Source organism: Xiphias gladius, chromosome 12 (genome assembly GCF_016859285.1).
Source record: "Xiphias gladius isolate SHS-SW01 ecotype Sanya breed wild chromosome 12, ASM1685928v1, whole genome shotgun sequence".
In the NCBI taxonomy this organism is placed as follows: domain Eukaryota; kingdom Metazoa; phylum Chordata; class Actinopteri; order Istiophoriformes; family Xiphiidae; genus Xiphias; species Xiphias gladius.
In genome coordinates this window covers 15,188,722-15,214,741 of record NC_053411.1, presented here as the reverse complement: position 1 = coordinate 15,214,741, position 26,020 = coordinate 15,188,722, and the positions used below count along the sequence as shown (strand labels likewise).

The following is a 26,020-nucleotide window of genomic DNA, read 5'->3' as shown; positions in this document are numbered from 1 at the left end:
CACCTATCGCACTCTTTCACGTCCACACAGTGAGAACACACACACACACACACACACACACACACACACACCAAGACGTCGCACACACTTCAGTTTCCGAGACAGACACACGTGCCACATGCGCACACTTACACACAAAATCATGGCCCAAAAATAACAAGCGTGTCCCACATAGAGAGTTCACTCCAAACTGAGAAGAGCTGAGCGGTTTCCTCTCACGTGTTCGGCTCTGTCAGTAGCTCTCACTCTCTTTTATCCAACTTCTCTTCCTCACTTTCTCTCTCTTTTGTGTCTGTCACGATAATGTGCCTTGAGGAGCAGGGGCAAAATTAATGCTGCATCTACTTTTATCGGCTGTCATTGGTGTGTAAATTTCCTGATCACTGGAGAGGAACTGTATTATTCCATTGGCCAGTTCTGTTCTATCCTCTTCTTCATACTGCTGTATTTTAAGGCTCCCGTTTATTTTCCTACTTGGAAGAGTCCCACCGTTTCCGCAACGTTAATCTTTTCGGCGCAAGAGGATAACCCAGACGTTTCACACTTCAACCCCAAAATTGCTCACCTCAACTTAAAATATCTTAAAACTTAACAGAACCCTGGTCACAAGTTGCACAGTTCGACCTTAAAAAAAAACAAAAAACTGTGCTTCAACCGAAAAGTTGCACACTTATAAGCATTAGGTGCGCACTTCAACTTAAAAAAAGTCTTACTTTAACCTAAAAATTGCACAGTTTATCCCAAAATTTGCAAACTTTAACCTAAAAGATGGTCAGTTTAATTCTATAGTTGCATATTTCAAGGAGATACCAGAAGGCGGAGAATGAACAGATGTCAGAGGTTGATAGGTTCAGTTCACTGACGAGCAGCTCCCTTCACCATTTTGACATTCCTATGTGTATGTGTTTTTTTTAAGTGCTTTTTTTTTTTTTTTTTTTTTTGGCAATGTGTACTTATGTTACATTTCATTCTTTTAGCAGATGTGCGTTGCCGTTACAATGCAGTAAAGGTGCAGACCATAGATTTACAACAACGAGTGACCTTTCCACAATTTATTGAGTCATTTTCTTCAATGCTGATATCAAAAATATGAAAGCAGGTTTAAACTCTAAGCCTGTCATCACTTTCCATCCTTTGGAAAGCGATTCTTTTATGACATGCCCATTTTCTTTCCATTCTTCTCATAACTTTTCTTTCACCCAGCACAGTGAGCTCCTGTCTCACGTGATATGGCGTGCTGGATCTGTATGTAGCTCTTCCCCTGTAGAATGGTCACTCTCTTTCATACACCGACACCGTATTTTTTCCTAGCAGAGCCTCTCTTATTTGTCACTGGCTTATAGCTCTTTCATCCTCTTATTCTTTCTGTCTTTTAGTCATTCTCACATCTTCTACCCATTCCTCTTTCTCTCTCTGTCCCTTGTGGTCTCTCTGGCTACATTTGCGGCTCGTTAGCACTATTTAGAAAACCTCTTTCCGGATCATTTGGCTCCTGGCTCATCCCAGCCACGTGACATTAAGCAACGTGATGAGCGACTGTGCCCCACGGCCGACATGACACCGTCATCTCCATCAGGACTCACAGCTGATCACCAACCCATTTTTCCTCAGCTTTCTTTCTTATCTGTCAGCGTGGAGCCGGGGTGTTGCTAATGTACTTATTTTACGCAGGGGAATTGAAATAATGAGCCACAGCAGGTTAACAAATGTCAGAAGATACACAGCAGAACTCAGTCAAGCAGCTTCAGGCGTAGCTTTGGGGATGTCAGAACGTATTTAGGATCTAATGTCGTAAAACGTTACAGGTAGCAGCGGATGGCTGATTCTCCCCACAAGCCAATCGCCTCTCTCTCCTCTCTGCCTTTTCCTCAGGCATAGACCAGCATGCCGTTGGTGAAGAGGAACATCGAGCCCAGGCACCTGTGCCGTGGGGCACTGCCAGATGGGGTGACCAGTGAGCTGGAGTGTGTCACCAACAGCACCCTGGCAGCCATCATCAAACAACTGGGCAGTCTGAGTGAGTATACACTACAATTGTTTACTTAAAATCATATGTAATGAAGGAATTTGTAAAGAGAGAAGTTTTTGTTCAGACACCTTGGCTCTTTGTCATGAATGCCTGTGGATTTTAGGACTTCATCTGCTAACATGACTTCATCTCTTGGAAACGGCAACTGAAGGTCAAGTCCATTCCAATGAAATCACCCAAATTAGTGGATTTGCTCATGAGGAGAAATAAATTCTCGCAAATTGTTGGCGTCGAGTTCAAATTTGGTGAACTTGCAATAGCAAGTTGTCTTGACAGTGCTGAACTTTGAGGGGGCGCCGAGCTGGAGAGTCAAAAAATGAGAGAAGCTACCATAGCTGTGTTGCAAAATCAGCTTTAATTGAACCTCCTCCGTCAGAGTACTAAGTGCTCCACAACAGAGCACTGGTTTGCAGGCAGTTATAAGACAGGAGTCCATAGCGCAGATTATTGTTGCAAGTGTGCTAGCTGGCCGTAAACAAGCTTTGTTTTCCCTCTTCAGTAACTGTTGTACCAAACAAAATGGTCTACAATAGTGAGCAAAATGCCAGGGCCCAACAGAACAGTGGAGAGAACTTAGAGAGAATCTCCAGGAGCCATCGTGACCGACAAGCGCGAGCAAGGCTAGCTAGCAAGTTAGCAGTTAGCTCGCAATCTACAGCAGTTAAACAGCTTGCCCTGCAAGTAGTCACTACATCACCACATTTTTTATGTGCTCACAAAGACAATATAACATTCTGATAATTAGCGGCTAATGTTTATGTGGTTCACTGTCTTAGTTTAGCGTCCTGTTATGCTAACGTTTGCTTCTGACCGACAAGCGTTGCCGTCCTGAGAGCCAAGCTTCAAGCGTGGCTAAAAATACACGCTTGCACAAACCCTACAGCTGGAGAACATTAACTATCTGCACACTTGATACAAACTACACAGAAACTTGAAAAAGGAAGGAGGAAAAAAAATAATAACAACTCCGGATAGTCAGAAGCCTTTTGTGTTCATACTCGCACGCATCGCTGACACCCTGAACCTGACTTTGCTGTGAGCAATGAGATCTCAGTCTGTCATCCTTAGCATTTTAAGTGCAATCACACCCAAAACTAATGAATTCATAGCTATGTTCCTGTAAACAGATCCCTCAAGATGTTTTTTTTTTAGTGTGAACAAGGCTGTGTCTGCACATGCTGATTAGATCGGATTCAGCAGTCGTATTTCTTTTTTTTTTTTTTTTGCTGTGAAGAAGAAGTCAGCCAGACGTGTAGTTGTCAGGGTGTTTGAAGGAGCCCGTTAAAAATGTGGAAAAAGATGAATCCAAGGTGAAGTTTTTATAGATACAATAACACACACAAAACACGTTGCCAAAGTGTTTGCCGTGACCTACAGTAAAAACACACCGTGATAAGTCAGTATTCTGCAGTTAGCAGGGTCCAGATGCAACATAAGCAGTGCATCCTTAATGTCCTTTTATCTCTTGAATTTTTTTTTACCCCACACAGCTCACGAGACACAGGATGCCAGGGGAGAGAGCATACAGTGGGAATGTGTAAGAAAGAAAAAAAAAAAAAAAAAAAAGGGCCATTTGAATTTGATTAACAGTCAGAGCCTAAATGAAATTCAGCGACGGCTCCCTACGAATGAGCGAGTGCTCTGCCTCAGCTCCATCTGTCACGTTGTTGTGGGCTGAGAGAGGAGACAGAAAGAGAGAGAGAAGAGAGGAAAAGAGACGGAGAGACGTTGAGGGCATCGAGGTGTTTGTGTACATGTGTGCATATTATTCGGTTTGGAGGTGACGGCGATATCGAAGAAGACTGCATTTCTGTATCTCTGTAAATACATTTAAATATTTGTACCTTTAACTCTGTCCTGCTCACTCTCTCTTTCACTCACACACACACACACACACACACTCTCTCTCACAAACAGAAAGGTCCTTTTAAGTATTCAGCCCGACAGGTGCACAGCAGGGGGCTGCCTGTCCTGCTGAGCCAGACAGAGGGGAGGAGGAACGGCATCAACTGACCTCCATCTCCATGAATTTCTCTCTACATCTCCCCTGTTTTGTGGGGCTATTTTTGGACGCGTTTATTACCTTTTTATTTGGTCTCTATCATGCTGAGAATGGTGGAAGTCATAATAATTTGTGCCACCCATATAAAGCCTGGATACTCGCTGCTTATTGCGCCCTAGAGAGCAATTTCCAGTGTTATTTCCGAATCAAAGTCATTGTTTTGGACAAAATGCTGCTGTTAGACCACATGCATAATAGACGTCTGGTCAACGTGGAGATAATGTTACAGTACAATATAATTTTTTTGAGATCCAGACCTGAATGTGGCTGGAAGCACACACAATGTACAGCCTGAGCTGTTGGCCACCATGCAGCTCGACTGAAGCAGTCGGTGTGTAAGTCCCTTGCGCAAGGGCGCCTGGCCCGGTAGTGAGGAAGGTTACTGTCGTCCCGTTCCCCTCCACGCCAGCATTTCATAACCTATTCTTCAAACTACTGTACTTGATTTTGTCACGGTTTTCAGCAACAGAGGTGCAGAACGCACCATTAATTAACTTGTCAATAAACAAATGACAGAACAGAATTAACTTAAAGGTTCCCCGTTTAGTTTAGCAGTGTTTTGATGAGCGGGTCCCCGTTTTGTTACTTGGCTCTACTTGGCACGTATGGAGATACACAAGCACGAAAACATGGTAATGGACATTTTTGCCAACAGTTTCATGCAGGTCCACTGAATGACAGTTTGCGCCGCCAGGAAACGTAGCACTGTGCCAGCAAAGCCAGGGACGAAGAAGACCTGAGGCTGATGTAAACCTGGATGCAGACTTTTAAAATGCAGATTTTAAAATATTTAAAAATCAACTTTAGAGTTGAAAAGTTTAGTTTATGGATTGGTTGGAAAATTAATCAGCAACTACGTTGATAATCAATTAATTGTTTTTGTTCTGCAAACTGGTAGCAGCTTCTTAAATGTGAGACATTTCCGTGTTTCACTGTTTAACATCACTGTGAATTGATTAAGATAGATTACGTTTGGGTTTTGTGCTGTTGATCAGACAGAATGAGGAATTAAAATGTGTCGTCTTGGTCTCTGGAAAATTGCAATGGGCAGTTTTCACGACAGGAAATTTTTATTAACAAAACGATTAATGATTGAATGAGTGATGAAAATAATCAGCAGATTATTCGATAATGACAGCGTTTGGTGGTTGCAGCCCTAATCAACTTGCCAGTTGGCTTTAGAGGAAGCACTAAATATATTTGTTAGGCCTCGTGGATACGCACAATACATTGTGGTTAGAAACACCTGATATCACCGTGATCACCTGATGTGATAAAATAGTCTAAACTGAATATTGACTGACTAGTTTTAAATTTTTGGTTTTTTTGTTTTTCAACATTATCTCCACAGTCTTCTTAAGTCATTGAAAACTGCTAATGTCCATGTGATCCATGTGTGGAGCTTCGGTCGGGTGATTAACACCTGATTAATCACTTTCCCCTGCTGAGTCTCCTCGCGGTGAATGTCAACTGCCGAGATGCGAAGCGGAGCCCGGCTGGCGAGGGCGAAAGTGCGAATCCACCCCGCTAACTTTCGCTGGGGACGAAAAGAAAAGCGACGTCCCGGTAGTGACAAATAAGCTACGCTGTCAGACCCAAACCATGCGTGTGTTTCCGTCCAGGTCGCCACGCCGAGGACATTTTCGGAGAACTGTTTAACGAAGCCAACAGCTTCTACCTGAGGATGAGCAGCCTGCAGGAGAGGGTGGACCAGCTGGCTGTGAAAGTCACCCAGCTCGACTCCACTGTGGAGGAAGGTAGGGGACTGTGTCTGCTGTGTGTGTGTGTGGTTCATCAGACAGTTTCATCAAAGTACTTATTTATGAATTAACGCTGGGATCGGTTTGCGATGTGTGTGAGTTCATCACACGCAGTGGGAAGGAGGGTTTCTGCTCAGGGTATCTGAATTTTGTGTATGTGCGTGTGTAAAACCACCCGTCTCGCTTTCTTTGTTTGATTTCTGTCTGCTTCATCCCTATGTCAATATCCCCACATCCATGTGTCTGCGTGTTTGCATACCCTCTGAGTGTGTTTAGTGAACAGACAGACAGAATAAACGCATTCACGCAGGTTGGTCTTTCCATAGTTTTGAGGACACTCGCTGACATAACGCATTCCCTAGCCCCCTTACCCTAACCTTGACCATCGCAACTAATTGTCGAACCCCAACCCTCACCCTAACCCTGACCTAAACCCCGATTCTAACCTGAACCCTAGAACCAAGTCTTGACCCTCAAACAGCCCTTTGGAGTTGTGAGGACCGGCCAAAATGTCCTCACTACGATGGTTTTCCCTGCCCTTCCGGCTTAGCTCCCTGCTTCCTCCCTTCTCTCCATTCTTTCTCGTTTTCTTCTTTTAGTTCCCCTCTCTCTCTTCTTTTTCTCCATCTCTCTCTCTCTCTCTCGCTCTCTCTCTCTCTCCTTGCTGATACTGCCTAGTCATTCTGCAGCACAGTGGGCTCAGACATAGACAGATCGAGCAGCACAGACGCGGATGGAAAGCAAAAGCTCAGCAGTCCTCTGTCTCATCCTCCTCTTCCTCCCCCTGCTCTCTTCCTCCCCCGCTCAAACTCTTTCATCTCCTCTCTCCTCCTCCTCTGTCCATCTCCATGCCTCCTCATCCTCCTACCCACGAACCATTTGTTTGTCCTTCATTTCCTACCGCACGTCTCACTCATCTTTTAGTTTCCCACCTCACATCCCCTCACTTCTCTTTCTTCCACCACCTCTCTCGCCTCACTCCTGTCATCTCCTTCTCTCCTTCTCTTTCCATCTGTTTTCTCCAAAGTAACAGGACGAGTGGCAACATGAATGTTTTATGACATACAAAAAAAAAAGGAAGGAAGGAAGACAGACAGAAAATAAGAGTGTGACAGAAAATAAAGAGAGAGAGCGATGGTAAGAGAGACAAAAAAAAAGGGACAGTTAAAGGAAAATAAAAGGGAAGGAAGTGGCAATGAAAGTGAAAAAGGAGAAGGAAAGGGAGGAAGGAAGACAGAATAAAAGGAAGAGAGAAAGAAAGAAAGAACAAAAAGAAAGAGAGAGAGAGGGAGAAAAAATTAAGAAGAAAAGTAAGAAAAATTGAAGAGAGAAAGCTTAAGAGAGAGAGAGAGAAAACGAAAGAAGTGACAGTTAAAGGAAAAGAAAAGGGAAGGAAGTGGCAATGACAGCAAAAAAAGAGAAGAAAGGAATGGAAGGCAGGAAGAAACAAAGGAATGAAGGGACAATGAAAGGAAAAAGGAGGAAATAAGACACAAGAAAGGGACAGTGAAGCAGGAAGGAAGGAAGGAACCCAGGAACAATTATAGGAAATGCAAGGGAGGAACGAGGGGAGGAACAATGGAGGGAGAAATGAAAGAAGAGAGACAACAAGAAAAACAGGAATGGGTAATCAAAAAAGAGAGGTGGAAAGAGAGAACGAAAGAAAGCAAAGAAGAAAGGGACAAATTAAATAATAGGGAGGGACGTTGACAGGAAAAAGGAAATGAAAGGAGAAAATTAAGAGAGAGGAAAGCTTGGCTGACAAAATGTAAACAGGAGACATGGTCAGTGGACTCATTAATTACCTGAATATTATATAAGTTCAAATAAAATAATCTCACGATTGCAGCTTTCATGTCATCACCTTAACTGGGTTTTGTCAGTCACATTAAGGTTAAAAGCAAATTAATTCAAACCCTACAAAGCAAAAATCAAGTCATTACTGACAATAATTGGGCCCTAACAAGCCTATTTTCTTCGGGAAAAGTAGAATATTTAAAAAAATAAATGCTTTTCCTTTTAACACTCTCCACTGTAACACTGAATTATTACCATTAGCAGTTTGCTCATAACTTCATAACTTCTTACACACGTTCACTGTGAACACACAAATAGTATGTTTTAATGTTTCTAAACTATTTTAAGATAAACAACGAGAATTGCAATTCAATCATTCTGGACCAAAACTATTCACAACATAAACGGAACAAATTACATCGGAAATAATTGAACTGGCAAAACACCAGCTGCTCCCATGTGAATGCGGAGCAGCGCAAAACGGAGAGACTGTACGCCGTTCCACTCTGCACGCGGCGGATTCACGAGAATCACCTTTTCACACCCGGTTCCTGGGAAGAGGACAGCGCAGAGCAGCATCATGCCCTTACCCGTCAAATCCATAACACCTCAAGTAGCCGAATCTTCATCAAGGAGCCTTTTTAAACGTGTTCATTTGTTTAATATACTTGCTTTTACTTGGACGGTACTAACAAGAGGTTTCCTGTAGGATGCGTCGGGTCCTTCCAGACATTAAACTTATTGTTAAAAAAAACACTACCACAGTCATGTTACTGGGAAAGTCAGGCCAGTGCCAACCACGTAAGTCCCCTTAAGTAGACTGTTTATGACCTTAATCTGGTTATTAGCGGTAATCAACATATTTGTGTGCATATGGATGTGCAGAGAGGAAGAGGAACGTTTAAAACGAGAGTGTAAAACGGCTTAGAGGCAGAAGACAAGGGGCTGGTGGAGACGGAGCGTGTGCGCTAGAGGTCTCTTTGAAGACGCGTCTCAATGAAAGTTGCATTAGCTGTTAGTTTTTTGGATTATTCATTTGGCCGCAGGGACAGAAGCTTAGGAGGGAATGATCAAACACCAAAGCAGACAGGAGTACGCTCAGACTGCACGATCTGCGCGCACGCGCCCGCATCAAACATCCAATCGCTCTTTAGTTTTTGAGGGACAAGGCTTCGCGGTCAGAGGTTGAATCTGACACACGCGCTAACACACGCATGCACGCAAATATACAGTACAGGCGGTCAAGTAAATCACTGGTCAGAACATATGCGCACTGACATGGTTTAACCTTATAATATACTAGGCTGATGTCCACTGAACCTGCCACTGTGTGTGTGTGTGTGTGTGTGTGTGTGTGTGTGTGTGTGTGTGTGTGTGTGTGTGTAGCCATCTGGTAGATCCTGGATAGCATTGCAGTAGTGTTAAGTCTCTTCTGGGGTTAAGGGATTGACACACATACATGTAGTATTTTCTCTGACTCTCACTCTCTCTGTCTGTCTCTGACACACACACACACACACACACAAACTGGTTGTGTACGAATCATATAATTACACGGTCCTACACGCTGCATAACACACAAAGAGACTTTGAGTGCCAACAGCACACACACACACAGAGACAGCACTTATATTGCTCCCTTAAATCCACACGTACAGTTAGCACACTCACACACCGCCCGTACAGCTGCTGTGTGTGTGTGTGTGTGTGTGTGTGTAAGGTGCTTGTTAAGCTGACACAACAAGCTCTAACACTAATCTGTCCCTGCTGTCCTATTATCACCTACTGTGTGTGTGTGTGTGTGTGTGTGTGTGTGTGTGTGTGTGTGTGTGTGTGTGTGTGTGTGTGTGTATGCATATGTACGCGTTTGTGTCAGAGTTCATACAGCATGTAGGCTGTCTCTCTTACATATTCTATATGTCTATACACAGGTGGGTTTGCTGTTGTTGTTGTTAGGGATTTACAAGCATACGGATTGATGTTTTAATTTCGTGTCTTATATTTTTCATTCATTCACAACGCGCATATTGAAAAACTGAAACTATTGTTAATATACTTATGATCTGTATATTGGAAAAACGACTTAGTCAAAGGAAACATCCATCCAGATGCGCTCCAGCAGTTATTTTGTCATGAAGTGTTTTTTGCCTCCGAGTATGTCATCTCCTGTACTTCTGCGTCTGCAAGCAGTTCCCTACGCTCCCAGAATGCCTTTCAACGAACTCCGTAAACGCATAAATCACGGGGTCAAAGCCACGTACACAAGAGTGACACTGACGGTGTGTGAGTGCTGTAAAATGACCCGAGCGAGTGTTTGATAGCTCCTCCGCAGGCAGCAAACGACACATGCTGTTTTTGATTGGGGAATAGTTAACTTAAGCTCTCCGCTGACCATAATTTGTCATTTATTTTTGCTTTAATTGCAGTGGAGAGAAGGTCAAATTTAAGAATGAAGAATAAAAAGAAAAAGAGTTTATATATTTCATCTACCTGCAGTGACACAAGAACTGTTTCTTCCTCTGTAAATTGAAAGAAAATCCAAGGAAAACCCATCTTCCTGTATTTTTGCTCTGAAAAATCTAATTGCACTCTCCTTTTACAGCCGTAATGTCCATTGTCCGTAATGTAATTATAGAAATATCCAAATTTTAGCTGCCCATAATTGCCCACAAATTGTCCCAGAAGTGCATTGTCCAGAAATGCCTTTTTTTTTAATTCAATTTTCTTTCTTCGGTCATTTCATTATGACTGACAGTGAAATTGGTGGCACAGACTTGGTGGTTAAATAGCCTTGCCCTGGCCGATTTTGTAGTGTTCAGGAATCATTCATTCATGGAGGATTTAGCTGCTAATCCGACACTTGAAGAGTCAAAACAGCTGTTTTCAGGGATTATGTAGTCAAATGCCATTAATGACACACAGTGAAAGATTTCTGTCCATTTTTAGCCTGGCTGCCAAGTACTTTACTGTATTTACTGTTTTACTAAATACCCATCTATCTCATCTCTTGCTTTTTTCCTCCCCTTGCTTCCAGTCTCCCTGCAGGATATCAACATGAGGAAGGCCTTTAAGAGCAGCACCATCCAGGATCAGCAGGTGGTGTCGAGGACTTCGGTCCCCAACCCTGTGGTGGAGATGTACCATCGCTGCGACAAACCTCCACCGCTTAACATTCTCAGCCCATACAGGTCAGTGATTTAGCCCAGCTGCGTTAACCGTAACTGTGTTAGTTGATTGACCTCGTATACTTTGTGCGCTCACGATTCATCACCACGTTGAGTCGTTTCAGCCATCGGCGTTGTTGTGAACAAAATGCTGACAGGATTGGCAGCCTCTTCCGAATTCAGTGTTTAAGTTTACATTGTGAGCCACCTCGAACCTACACTGATGCCGGTCTTCCGCCTGCCAGGCAGCCACCGGCAGAGACCACAGAGTAGTTTCATTAAACTGTGTGGATTTTTATCAGAGGAGGATAATGATTGTTGTTTTGTATGGGTTAAGTGTGTGACTTGATCTAATTTTGCCGATAGTATAGCAGTTTATTACCCATTTAGCCAAGAATATGAACAGAAAAACCTCAGATACACGTCCCAGTTTTTCAGAAAGTCCATTAAAAGAAACCCTCCAGAAGAGAACTCAGTAGGTTACGGTGAAACAGAGACTAGCTGCAGGACTTCAGCTCTCTTATCCCCTCCGCTTCATTTTAGGCCGTTTGTCTTTGGGCTGCTTGCTGTTTCTGCATTATAATAATGACAGGCCAGTCACTTAGCGTATTCTAAATCATTCTCTCTTATCCGGATCCCGTCGAACCTCCCGCTTTCAACACAATCCCTGTGGTGATTAAATTAGTATAATGTTTCTATTAACTCTGGTGTGCAACACTTAGCCAGTTAAGTACCTGGGTCCATTAGCTAATGAATAAATTAGTATGGGCGTTTTGCTTCATCTGCTATTACACTCAAACCCCCGGTCGCATTTTCTTTCCATCTCGCCGCCCAACTCAAATCCCGTCTATCTGACACCCCCAACCCTCCGGCCTCCCTGCTTCCAGTCACATAAAAAATAAAATGAACGTCTCTTTTTTTTCTTTCTGTTCCTTCATGCAAGGGATGACAAGAAGGATGCGTTGAAGTTCTACACTGACCCCTCTTACTTCTTCAACCTGTGGAAAGAGAAGATGCTGCAGGCCACCGAGGACAAACGCAAGGAGAAGAGACGGCAGAAGGTATGGCCGTGTGTGTGTGTGTGTGTGTGTGTGTGTGTGTGTGTGTGTGTGTGTGTGTGTGTGTGTGTGTGTGTGTGTGTGCGTGCTCTCGCTGGTGGAGTCCGCTTGTATGTGAATGTACAGCGTATAGGTACAGTATATGTGTGAGTGCAAGTTGGGGGGCTTGGCGTGTTTGTGTGTGTGTCACTGTGTGTATGCGGTGGGTTGGATGTGTGTAAGTGTGACAGAACAGTTAAATAAATTCATCTGCTTTAATTTGCTAATTTGTTTTTTGTTTTTTTTCCTGCTGTTATATCATTTTATGCATTTCCTGTTACTGTACTCTCCATTTAGCTTTGGTTTGTTGTGTAACTGGTTATTGATACAGCAGCAGTTGGGCAGGCTCATTATCCAGAGACAGCGGAGAATACAACATTTAACAGTTCGTAATGAGGTCTGAACAATTATTTAAACGTATTTATGCAAAGATGGAGCTCATATATAATATTACAGCTGTTATATCACACTTTTGTGTCGTAATAATGCACTTTGACCTGTCACAGTGGGTAAAGCACTGGTGGAAATAACAAAACTAACGATGGCTAAATTCTACTTAGCTGCTTTAGTTTAGGGTCCTGGTGTTGTGCGTGCTGGCTCGCTGTCCTATTCTCATGGCTCGCCGGGACACTTGAATTGAGTCTTAGTGATTGTTAATGACATTAGCGACACCGGTGCTTTTCCTACTCTGACACGTCACAACGTCTGCTTTGAAAAAGACCTTTCGTTTTCAGTGCTGAATAAATACTGTGCGTGCTTAAGTAGCGAGCTGTCGAAATTGCGTGCATTTGCTGGATGCATAGATGTTCAGACGTGGCAAAAGTACTTCGAAGTCCATAATGCAGTATTTTTAACAATAAAAAGCAAGGAGAGCAGAGGTGATCCGTTTACTCATGCAACGTTCATCTACATGCGCACATGCAGCGATAATTGCGTCACTTGCATGCCTGGACTATGGGGTCAGGGGGGCAAAAGGCCTCGGGTCTGGACCGTCAAAGCTTCCGGTTACATTTGATACCTCTGGCAAATATTGTCCAATGTAGGTAAACCTAAATTTTCAACTACATACCCAAGGTCCAGAAACAATTTCGATTACCAGCCTGTTATAACAACAGTTTGAGGTGTGGACAGTGTTCATTAGATACTAAAGCATGCAAGGTAGGCGGGTCATGCACGGAGGGGACCATGCCGTCCTTAGGAGCAGCAGGCGGAAGGACTAATTAGCGGGGACACCCTTTGGGTTAATCCTTAGCGACATAACTGTGGTTATGATCGTTTTTGACGGTTCTGTTTTTTTCCAGCTAGTTCTGTGTAAAGCTCTTTTGAACAGTCACTAGGTGTTCGCTTAGACCAAACTAAGGGGCATAGAGACTCAAATATGTCGGAGCAGTATTCCCCTTTGATTCAGAGTCCCTTAAAAACGCTACACTTCTCTCCGTCAGCTCTCTCATCATTCAAAGCCCTGAACAGCTGCTGTTGTATGTGTTTGCTGCACTCTGTCAATATTTCTGTTCTGTTTAATACTGCTCACCTTTTTTTTCTGCTCCCTCCTCCCTCAACCTGGAAACTTGGCAGAATAAAACCCCCGTAGAATCAATGTAGCTTTCACTCTTGAAAAAATCACAGGTTTAATACCGGAGAAGCTCAGCTGCAAGAGGAAGGATCATCCCTCTCCACCTTTTCCTCCTCTTTTGCTTCCTTCCTCCTTTTTTCTAATCTATCTATAGCGTTACCTGGCCTTCGAGGCTCACACACCCCACCTTTCCTCCTCCTCCTCCTCCTTCTCCTCTGCTCAGTCTAATGCACCAGCTTGTCTCTCTCCCGTGTTTCCATAGGGCTGTCCGGCCCACCCTGACAGGCCCCACTCCAGACAGGCCCCACCCAGGAGCCCCCTGTCCATCTCTGTAAGACAACCCCGACCCCAAACCTGCCCTATCCTGCCCGACACTTTACCCCTGCACACCCCACTAACACACATCATACACTCACCTACTCTGGAGGACGTACGGACGTGGGTAAGACACACAGGCACACATAGAGACACAGAGGGAAACATATATTCAAACGCAACACGAGTCAGTGGTTGTATTTGAATAATAAGGGACAAAGATACACACACTCCCCTCTGTTTGTGTCCATTTGTGGCACGTTGTGTTAGCCTGCCACCTCACCCTCTCTCTAACCCCTCTGTGTTTGATTTGGTTTGGTTGCCGTCCCGTGTTCTCAGAAGTTTTGGTTCTGTTGTCCATTGTCTACTTGTGCGTGTTGTCGTTGCCTAATAGTGATTGGGTGGTGAATAGACCAGTGTGTGTGGTAGGCCCTGTGTGAATTTACCCCATGGTGAAGGAGCTGGTGATGGGGTCTTGCATTGTTTTTTTTTTGTTTTTGTTTGGTTTTTTTTCCCCCCTCTACACCAGAGAAATTAATCGATGGCTGAGTTTCTCTCCACTCCTCTTTCTATCCCTCTGTTTCTGTCTGTCTCTGTCTCTGATCTAGGAGCAACAGAGGCAGGTTGAGGACCCGGGCAGAGAGGTGAAAAAGGTCCGTAATGATTTACACACACGAATCTGTATTTCTAATTTTAAAATCGCCGCTTGTAGACTTCCTTCTAAAACTATCATGGAATTAGCAGAAAGAATTTAAAACGATAATAACTATAAACTCTGTATAACCTGCACCACGAAAGAGAAATGGATTGTTGACAATCAGTGGTACAGTATAAATACATCACTTGTCATGTCAGTTTAGGAACATATGGGGCATTATATGAAAAATGTTTTAAGCTATTACATTATTTTTTTATAATACAAACGTATCAAATAAATATCAGCACATCGGTCCCACTTCATATTCTGACAACAGAGTTCAGCCTTGTCTTGTAGACTTTATTGACTTCTGTAATTCGGCCACTGTATTTAATTGACTCTTCATTGCTCAGATCTGCGTTGTTGACCAGTAGGAAACTGTCGTGACAGTGCCGACCTTTGAATGATGGAAAGCAACAGAGCCCAAGGAGAAGAAGTTATCGTCCTAGCTTTGTCGCATTCACCTTTTATACGCTGTACTGGGTTTCATTATCGTTCAGTTAGCAACAGGGCTAGCTAGCTTGCCAACCGGCAGGTAGCAAGTCCTGCTGGCGAGCTACTATAGCCAGCTGGCGCCGGCGTGTTAATGGTTAGTTAGTTCGCCATTCACAGTAGCCAACCAACCAGGCCACAATTCAGAGAAGGGTTTGTCTACCTTAATCTACCCTACGACCACAGGTGATTTTAGATCTCTTATTAGTAATGACTGCGACATTTACAGTTAGACGTTGACTTAGATCTGTTCGCGACAGTCTGACTGTGCACTATTTGCATTTTATTTTGGAACTAATTACAGACATAAAAAGTAGTAAATCAGTATTTATAGATCTCCCGCAGTGCTGTCGATATATCCAACTACTCTACATGGCATGCTGACCCAAAAGAACTGTTCTTATATAGACTTCCTTGTCACCTGTGCCTTGCTTTGATATACTTTTTATTTCTCCTGAAAGACAGTTTTTAAGCTCGTGACAATGATAATGGTCTAAGTAATTCATCCTGAATTTGGGGCTTCGCAAAGTTAATTTGTATATGTGCCACTGTTTTTTTTTTTTTTGTTTTCTATCTTTGAAGGTGCGTAAGGCTCGTAACCGGCGTCAGGAGTGGAACGTCCTGGCCTACGACAAAGAGTTCAGACCAGACGCTAGGCTCACGCCCTCCCCTTACCACGGCATGTCCTCCGAAGGCTCCCTTTCCCCAGACAGCAGGTACAGACACACACACACACATGGTTCCTATATGCGTGAGGTTTTCCTCTAAGGTCCCGTTGCCTCGTAACAATCTAGCCATGCACATCCCTGTTTATATGTTGAGTGGCCTCCCAGGGGGCCAGGGAGAACGATACGTGACATGAGCAGTAGACTGGGAACACGTGTGTGCAACAGCAGACATACTCATGGGTCACATTATTAGCATTTGTGTGTGAGGATTGAGAATTTTTTTTTTTCCCCCTCAGCCTTAAAAAGCTATAAACAGTATACAGTGTGCAGGTACTGTTATACAAGCACTCAGTGTCTCCCAGTATATAAACTTTTAAGCGCCTTGAGAGAGAGATTTGAGGAGCACCGAGCTACTGACTGTATCGTTTAAAGCTCTGTGTCGCCCTCTACTGGAGAAGGCAAGAGGAAGCATTTGAATTTTTATATTCGGTGTGGATTTTGCTGTCAAAACCTGTATAAGAAAGGATCAGATCAAACTGGCCACAGCAGCAGAACAGGAATTCAACAAGGGACACAAAATCAGAATGTAGGGATCTAAGCAGGAGATCAATCCAGATACATAGGCAGTGGAAAAAAAAAAGAAAATATTAACTGAGTTATGGTTAAGTTAAGCTAAGTTATATTTGGTCAGTGCCATTATTTTTAAATGTTGATGCCACACAATTGTTTTCTGTTTCTTTCTTCTAGTTGAATAACCCAAGGAGAACCTCTGGAATATTAGATTGTATTCATGTGTTATTGCGATAGAGTTGACTTTTAGATACGGAGAGCGTAACAAAATAGTGAAACGAATAAAGAAAATAGTTTACTGACTGTAGCCGTAGTAATCCGGGACAGAAACCTAAGCTTTTTTACTTACTGTACATGCCTTTCAACAACCACCCGCTCATATTCCCCTCCGGCAGATCAATGGCGTCTGACTCCTACCCAGCTAGCCCCAACCACCCCTCAGCCCAGGCCCCCAGCACCGCCCACCCCACGGACCACCTCGCCAGGGATCACCTCAGCGCGGCGGTCCAGACTCAGTCACTGGATCGGGGCCTCAGGCCGGTCAGCCAGCCCCCTGTGGCTGGAGGGGCTGCGGCGGCGGGGAGACACGCGGCCTCCTTGGGCAGGACCCCCTCCGGACACGGGGTCCAGGCCGGCGGAGATCAAACGGTTAATGGGCCGAGGCAGCCGTCGGTTAAGGATTACCGGGCAGGACATGGGTAGGTTTCACTGAGTGCTAAACAGTATGTCATCCATTTCCATCTCAGTAGTTTGTTTAGTTTTGCAGAAGTTTCCTATGATATCATTCCTGTGGCTAATGAGTTGTTTCTAGAGTAACATGGACATGATTATTGGTTTGAGTCCAGACCATATAAACACTGTCTCATGGCTTTTGCCTTTTTGCCTGGCCACATGACTAAGCTAAACACGATGTTTAAACTATAAAGGCCGACTTAATGTCACCCGACGGCTGCTTTGAATGTTAAAACGACTTCACCGGGACCTGACGCCCATACAAAACAGGGACGCGAGACCTGTGAAGTCTTACTTTCACCGGCAGCGGTACATTTCGTTCTTCACTGTCCCCCGTTGGAAGTGGAGCTCGCAGCATGGAGAGGAAAAGGCACATCAAGCAGTGAAAAGAATAAAAATGAATGTCAATCGTTCATTTAGAAAAGTAGTAACTCACAGATGCAATAGGTGAAAACGGTGACCGTTAGCAACAAGTAGAGATAACTGAAAAAGGCAATCAATAAATATAATAAGACAGACGGTCCACATTGAGCAATTTCATTGCGGACACTAAAAAGGTATGTTGGTTTCCATTGCACCTGGCCATGGGAAAGCTATGCCTCCTACTCTAGCGTAAAGGTTGGGAATTTTGGGAAATATGCTTATGTCCGTTCTTGCCAAAAGCAAGATGAAAAGGTGAGATATTCATATCTACCAGCATCGCCAAAGCCACACCTTGTCGTTTGTACACTTAAATGTTTGTACAGAATTTTAAAAAAAGGCCGTTTTTACCTTTGGACAGAGGAGGGCTAGCTGGCGCGTTTCACCGGCAATGTGTTTTCACTTCAGCAGACTTTTCCTTTAAAGACGTCCTATTCAGTTGTTCTTGTTGTTGGCTTTTATTTAACCGAACCACGCTAAAGGACCAAAGTTCTTCTGGCTTGATAAGCCCCCGTATCCACTGCACAAACTATATGAATCATATGCAGCTTTTGGGTTTATGGGCAACAAAACCAGTCTTCCTCTTTCCCCCTCTCACCAGTGGCCAGCCCTCCACCATCCCAGAGTACTATATCCCACCTGCCCCTCCCCCACCCCTCCGACCATCCCTTCTGCCCAGACGGCCTTCGACTCCACCACGGCCCCGCCCTCCGCCGCCACCTCCGCCGTGCCCCCCACCTCCTCCACCCTCTCCCGCCCCTATTCCCCCTCCCCTCCTCCTCCCCCGGCCAACTACGTGCCATCTCCCTCCCACCCCCCTTCAGGTGCACCCCCTGCCGCCCCTCCTCCTCCTCCACCTGGAGCCCCCGCTGGCCACCAGGCCCACCCATCCCCACCACACGCTGCCGTGGGCCAGGCGGCCGTGGAGGCGGCGCCCCCGACGAGGAAGTCCACCATGCTGGGGATGATCCCGATGAGCGACGCCCGCTCCGACCTGCTGGCTGCCATTCGTAGAGGTAAGTGTGTGTGTGTGTGTGTGTGTGTGTGTGTGTGTGTGTGTGTGTGTGTGTGTGTGTGTGTGTGTGTGTGTGTAAAGGTGAATACGTTTTAAGGCCAAGACTAAAGTTATATACACTGTTTGTGTTACTTTAACTTTTTTTAGTATCAAAGTCCTTTCAAATGGTATTCAATACATGAATAATTTAATGTTATAACTATAGGTAATGAACATGTTTGTTTTAATTCTTTTTTTTTTTTTAATAATAAAGGTTTCTATCAAATGAAGAATCTGGGTGTCCTGAAATGCCTTAAACTGACTTAGACTTAAATTTCGCTGATTTTTAGGAGAGTTTACATAAAAATGATTATGGTTTATTAAAAAAAAAAAAAAAAAAAAAAAGAATTGATGAATTAACTTAAAAGTGACCAGTCACAGATTGCTCATTTTTAAAGGTTTAGTTTTCCAAAAAATGGCAGAATCCAGCAATATCTCTCATATTAATGTTAACTGCAAGATTTCAGGTGTTATTCAAACTGTACATTGACCAAATATAACACCTGACCTCTATTGTTCAGCTTTGCTAAGGGGCCCTAAATGTCTGGTCACCCTCCTTCCCTGCCCACCTACAACCTTCCTTCCACCCCTCCAGGTATCCAGCTGAGGAAGGTGCAGGAGCAGAGGGAGCAGGAAGCGAAGAGGGAGCCCGTGGGCAACGACGTGGCCACCATCCTATCGCGCCGTATCGCAGTGGAGTACAGTGAGTCCGACGACGACTCCGAGCTCGACGAGAATGAGTGGTCTGACTAAAGATGTTAGAAACGAAAAAGAAAATAGAAAAAAAAAAAAAAAGAGTGAGATAGAAAACGTGGGCTTGGTGGGTGGTGATGACCGGGAAGTAAAGGGGGAGAAACGTTGTGACACTGAGGTGGAAATGAAGGGGTTTGGTTGGTTAATCATTGACATTTTAACAAAAAAAACCCCCAACAAATTCAATTAAATCCAGTCATACATACATTCATTTACACACACATTCCAGATTTCCCGTTGCAGCCTCTCTGAACAGTTAAGCACCTGCACAGCAACGGATCGGTAAATTTCCGCTTGCTGGGTTGCCCCTGACGACGCCTATTCTTGAACTGAACTAGAGATCTGTGCGTCTAACCACCCAGGGCGTGCGCCGCGATAAACACACACACACACACACACACACATATCAACACCCATCCACACATTTTTAACCACCAACACTCAGCTGTGAAAAACAAACGCGCCAACCCCTCCCTCCCTACATATTTGGGTTATGATAATTAGCAATATTGTAGGCTGTATTTGAAACCGTAGGTAGGCGGGCGCCGTGTGAGTACGGGGGTCATGTGTTTACAAAACACGCGGTATAGCACAAGAAAAACTAATTATAGTGCAATCTTAACTTGTCTGCCAAATGTTGAGAAAGAATTTATGAAACAAGTCATGGGTAATCAGGGAAAGAAAATAGTTTATTAAAGGATTATTCCGCTTGGCCGGGCTGTTCCTGTTTACAAAACACGTGCATTCTGCACCAGATTTGTGGGAGTTTGGTCGTCTTAACCAACGTGAAACAATGAACTCAGCACCGAATCATCTCTGTGTAATGACCTCTGGCTGGTGTGCATGCTAACAGCTGAATATATATCACGTTGGCTAACTGCATCCTTACCAAGCTTGATATAAATGTGTAAAATCTTGTTAAAAGATACATGAAATGAGGGACGAATGTGCTTTTTGACATTGGGTTGTAAATGACTCGAGCCGAAATTATGCTTCTCCAAAGATACATGTAAACATCTCCGCAAACCTACGCAGAGAAGGGTGTTATGGGTAACCGTAGGTTGCAGAGGAGCTGACGCGCACAACTCCCAAGTCTCAACAACGCATTGTGGGAACCTGCGTGTCGAGCACGCTGACTGGTTGATCCAGCCTCCTGTCGGGAGGTGGGTTCGAAAAACGGAAAGGAAGACGCAGCAGGTAGAGGATTAATCGAGGTTGATCATGCACGTGTAAGAGAAACACACAAGCGAACGTCTCCAAACATCACCCGAGCACGTTCGCTTGTGTGCAGCACAGAGAGGTACAATTCCAGCTTGAACAATTTATATTCTTCTCTTAAAACATTTAATTTAAAGCCACAGAGCAAAAACCAATGCCAGGTTTGCTTTGCGGAAAATATGTATATTAATGGATAATGCTATCGTCTACAATTCCTTTAAGGCTCTGTTTTTTTGTTTTTTTTAAAACAACAAACGAAAAGTAAAATCACATACATATCTAAAGAGGTTTACTCACATGTTACAAAATGTTTGTGTTTCTCAAGTGATCATAATTCGAAATACAGGCCTGTTTTCCTGCTGTGCTTACAGCTATAACTGAAACCTTAAATATTAAGAAGTTAGGTGTGATTGTTGTCTCGTGTTAGTCCCTTTTTAATAGAAGACTTATCAATCAATTAGGGGTAAAAGAAAGCTCCATTCTTTTGTTTTCAATTTTGACAGTGAGGCAACAACCGTGTTAATAATATGGTTTGTGCCTTTAATGTCCTGTATATTAATGCATTGACATTTTGGTTTAATCTTTTATTTCAACAGAGAGTTTCATCATTGAGATCAAAAGAGGGCATTGGCAAATTGCACAGACATTCACAACAGACACACAATTAACATACACAAAGCAGCGGCTACACATTGAGACAAATAATCACGAGTAACATTCAAAATGCTGCGGCATAATATTTTCCTTTTTTTTTTGAAGAGCGGTTTTAATTTGAAAACCTTTTTTGTGACTCATTCCATTGGTCCAGATGTTTGTATTTAAATCCAGTTTTTCAATCCAGTTCCTGTTGTGCTGCTGTAAACGCGGGGCGTGCATCAGGCAGCAGAGTCTACAGAGAGAAACGTGATGCTGGTTCCTCCAACGTTTCCAACGTGAAGGGATTAGAAGGCCAAACTCCCATGAAATCGGTGTGGTCCTTGAACAAATACCTTTTTAATATTGTGACATACAGTAGTTCTCCCATTGAGAGAGTGCAATCAAACTGTGATGAAAGATGCCACCCACCAGGATTACACTCATCATTCAGCCTCCATATCACAGCACTGAACAATAAAGCGAGCAAGCGAGCTTATGCCATTATTTTAGTATGTTTTTTTCTTTTTTAATTTTTTGGTCTTTTGCAGTCATTCATAACTCGAAGCCTAACATTTCAGCCAGTGACTGTGTGTTGTGGTATTAGTCTTTATATAAACGCTTCAACACTTAACCACAACCAGAGCCGCACTCACAAAGCTTGTCATCCTGGGCCGGGGTCAAAGGTCACATCCACTCCTTCGCCTGACCTTGCGCACCCTCAGCGACCCTGGGTCAGCACTGCTGTCTGTGGAGGCTTTGTGAAGGCAGCCCCTGGACTATAAATACATAAGTGTAAGAGACTTGCAACAGTAATATACAGTATATTATCTATCTCTTTTCAGTATAGGTTTGGCTAAACCTCAGTATGAGCTGATTGGACTGTAGTGTTTTTTATAATGTGGTTTTTTCTTTTTAAAAATGTGCTGCAGTGAGTTGTTCACTTTTGGTTTATCTTAGGGTTTTCTACTGCCAAGGCCAGGATGTGAAGGTACCGGATAAAACAGTTTCATTTGTGTCAAAGAAGCAGTTGAAGGATGATTCCAACTTTTTCTTTTTTTCTTTTTTACTACATTCACACGATTTATTAATCTGCTCTAGAGCCAAAGGAAGTATCCCACGAAAGCAGGATTCAAGCAGTATTTAATGCTCCTTTTTATATATTTCCCCTTTGTTTCAGTTTTCCTAACCAGAGCATCAGTGATTTCTGAAGATGTTTTTTTGCAGCACAATAGCAAAGCATTCTGGGAAGTGTAGTGTTGCTCATCCATCTGGTAGCACCGCAGCAAACGTTGAGCCTCGGTTGTATTGTTCGAAGAGACGCAGATGCGTCTTTCAGTACGAGAGATATTTGGCCGTACTGTTTAATTTTTAGACTTCACCAGTTGTTTTTTTTATTTGTCCAATTGTCTTTACTTGAGCAAAACATGCACTTCGAACAGTGTCTGACATGGCGGGAACCCAGTCCCACCGAAAGGCTCGCACTGTTCTATCCATGAAACTAAACTATCCTGTTATCTACTGTGTGTACCGTAAATGACCAGGCATTAGCCACGTTTTCTCCCATCGTGCAGTGAACATCGGAGCCTAATCACACAAAGAAGAAACAGACTACGGTTCGACGTGCAGTTACAACCTGCTTCACATTGTCCCAATTTTTAATCAAGATATATCGATGTCGTTTGACCAGCAAATAACCAAGTTAATGCTTACTGGGTAATTAAACTCATAGATGAAAAAAACAAAAGTGAACCAAGCGGAGAGCAGGCGTCTGTCAAATACTTGAGACTTTTTTGAGTGCATAGTTGCTGCACAGGTTAAAGGTTCTTACCACATTGGTTTATTTCAGAAAATGCCAAGATTTTGCAAGGGATAGGGCTCAAAAGTAGTTATTTTGTGTTTGTACATAAAAACCACACAGTAGTTGAGGAACCAGCTCACTCAGTAGCTGCACTGTGTTGAAGGATATAAACTACAACTGGATTAAGGACTGTGCGATACGTCGATGGGTTCTTGGTTGGTTCTCGCTGATTGTTTGGTAAAGGTTTCAAGGAACTGTGGCAACACCTGCGCTTATGGACATTATTGCTGAAGTAAAAAAAAAAAAAACAACAAAGCACATACGAACAGGTAGAATGTGGATTTGCCGTAGACCTGGGTTGGATTTCACTATAAAAACGGGGAGTTCGAGGCATCAAATCTGTAACAACCCCAAATGAACACAAAATCTGGAGAAAATACAGCCCATGTCTGATTGTTTATCTTACGGTTTTGTTTGTTATGCACGAGCCATCGATATACTCAGTCCCAAAATTTAGCCAGCATTTTTGGATCTGAGTACTTCATGGCCTCTCAGTGTCCTACAATGTAAAGCTGTGACTGTGAAACACTTTGTTGTCTCGCTGGATGCGCTGATGAAAAAACTAGTCCTGTCAATATTTCGAAAACTAAAAATACCTACCCACAATTACTAAATTTGGGAGACAAAATGCAGCAAAACCTTACTGAATATTTTGAAGACGGAAACCCGAGGCACCAGAGGCAGAGATTTCAAACCAACCGTGCATGGTGTATCTATGGCTACTGGCTTGTAAGAATACTTTATTCTGTGTTGAAACTGTGAGAAATGAATCATGTTGTATAAACTTTTTGGTAAGGCAGCCTGTAAAATAAAATACATTTGAAGTAATATAACCTAGACTATGAAACAAAATAAAACTGTGTATTGCACACTAAAACCAACTGTAAGCAAGTATGCATGTAACTATAGACAATAAACGGTGAACAAAATTGTATATCCTGTGCTTTTTTTTTTTTTTTTTTTGTCATTCCATGTATTAGTCAGAGTCAAGTTTTTTTTCTCCCTTTTGTATCACATACTATATATGACGTTGATATTGACGTACCACTGAATCGTCATTCCTCTTCCACCTATATCGGTGAACACGCTGCAGGTAGGTGTCCACCACCGAACCTGCGATACGTAACACCAATATACAGTTCGTCCACATGTGAAAAGATACACTGGGTCGGGTTGCACCAGCTCTTCATTAACGAGGCTTGAACGTAAAGTCCCAATTAAGCTCTTAGTAACTACTAGCTAGTGATTTACTGAATCAGGTTGCACCATTAAAACGTAAGACATGTCTTAACCAGTAAAGACTTTACTAATGTGTTGCTAGGAAAAATTACCGATTTGGAGGCCCAACAGATGTGTCTTTTATTTATTACCTCCACCAAGGAAGTTGTGTGATCACCCGTGTCCGTTTGCGTGTTGGTTGGTTGGTTGGTTTGTTTGTCAGCAGGATTAGGCAAAAAGTACTGAACTGATTTGCACCAAGCTTGGTGGAGGGATGGGGCATGGGCCAGGGAAGAACCCATTAAATTTTGGAGCAGATCCAATCCCATTTATTATGAATTAGAATTTTTGTTTGCTGAAGTCTGGTGTATGTTATTTGACATTGGCCTTGGCAGAGGTCTGCGTTCTACTGAGCGCATTTTTCTAGTTTATGTCTTCATACGTGGAGAAATCTGTGTTTTTCAGAGTTAGTAGTGGTCAAGCAGTTTATGACTGGTAAATATCTGATTATGCTAACCTAAAGTACATATTTACTTATTTAGCCAAATGTTGTTGGCATAATGTTTCATAATTTGAGGTATGTTGTTATTTTTGTGAAATGTATTTTAAAATCATCCGGTTTGACTTCATTATTAAACAGTATTTTATCAAGTTTCCGGCCGGATATGCCGATCTTGCTTCATATTTAACCCCTCACGCTAAACGGGCCAGATGTTAGCGAGCTAATGTTAGCTTCGTCAGTCGGTCCAGTTAGCCCCACGTCAGTTACACCTGGCAGTTAGTGGGTGTAAACACTGAGTAACAACCAGTCTTTGCGTAGGGACCAGTTTGGCGCAACCTGTTTTAATTCAGTCACGTGTAAAACTCCACTCAGTCCGGATGTAAGTGTTTACCAAGTTTGAACTTATGAACAGCTTGTGCACCAGCAGGGGTCAGTGCTGCCGCTCAAAAAAGCTTGAGATTCCCAAATGAATCTTCATAAATTGGGCTGTAAATTGGTAGAGGACTCTTTGTGTTCTCTGATTTGTTTTTGTGTGTGTGTGTTAGTGTTTTTGTTTGTTTTTTTACTTGTCATTTATTAAGATCCCACTGGTTGACAAAAGGAGCCACCAATATGTCCGGTTTCTACATAGAAAATAAAAAAATAGAGAGGAGACTACATATGTTGACATTTATGTCTTTCTCTAGCACACAGGATGCGATAATTTCCTGTCAAAGGCATCAGTTCTTCTCTTCACTATCTTCATCACTTAATACTGATCAGATTATGTTTGTGTGTATATATATATATAGATTTTCTTGGAGGAAAAATTACCGAACCCTTCTCACTTAGGGACTGAACATGGTAAGATTTTGTCAGCAGTGTCGGTCTTCCCGCAGCAATGACGTAAATGCAGCGATCACCGCTCCGTTCTCTCGGCCTTGTGACAAGCCCACCGGTGTCGGCGTGGTTCGTTCCAGCGCCATGCTGTCCTTGGCCTCGGCAGGGTGGAGGAGGAACCAGTGGGTGCTGTTCGGGAGAGAGGAGTCATTTTGGGACACAGATGGTGACACAGCAGAGGGAGTAGGGGAGAGAGAGAGAGAGAGAGAGAGGTCAGTGGAAAATATAAAAAGCACCAAAGAGACACACATGATGGTGAGAGAATATCTGTTCAAGTGTATGAGTCAGCGTTTCAGATTGGAAAAATACAGATGATTCAGTTTCAAAAATGTGGATTTAAAAAAAAAAAAAAAAAAAAAGTTTCTTGTGTCCTTCATTCTTTTAGTGTCTAATTTTAGTCTGGATCTATCTTTGGAATCAAAGGCTTGACATAGGCCTATTAAAATACATAAATGCACTTGATTTATCTGACGGTGTGAAGCGTGGAACCAGTTTTTTTCAGGATGACGCGTGCATACTGTCTTTA

General features: G+C 43.2%; 1 protein-coding gene across 1 annotated transcript in view; it reads left to right on the top strand.

The window, feature by feature from the left end:
- Positions 1-23,146, top strand: part of zgc:109889 (uncharacterized protein LOC553542 homolog) — a 41,505-nt gene extending 18,359 nt beyond the window's left edge. The window contains 11 exon segments of the mRNA XM_040141162.1: positions 1,873-2,017; positions 5,714-5,848; positions 10,683-10,836; positions 11,756-11,873; positions 13,745-13,813; positions 14,406-14,450; positions 15,569-15,702; positions 16,620-16,922; positions 17,978-18,027; positions 18,030-18,392; positions 19,026-23,146. Coding sequence (XP_039997096.1) covers positions 1,885-2,017; positions 5,714-5,848; positions 10,683-10,836; positions 11,756-11,873; positions 13,745-13,813; positions 14,406-14,450; positions 15,569-15,702; positions 16,620-16,922; positions 17,978-18,027; positions 18,030-18,392; positions 19,026-19,183 — 1,662 coding nt within the window. The 5' untranslated portion in view covers positions 1,873-1,884 and the 3' untranslated portion in view covers positions 19,184-23,146.
- The last annotated feature ends 2,874 nt before the right edge of the window (positions 23,147-26,020 follow it).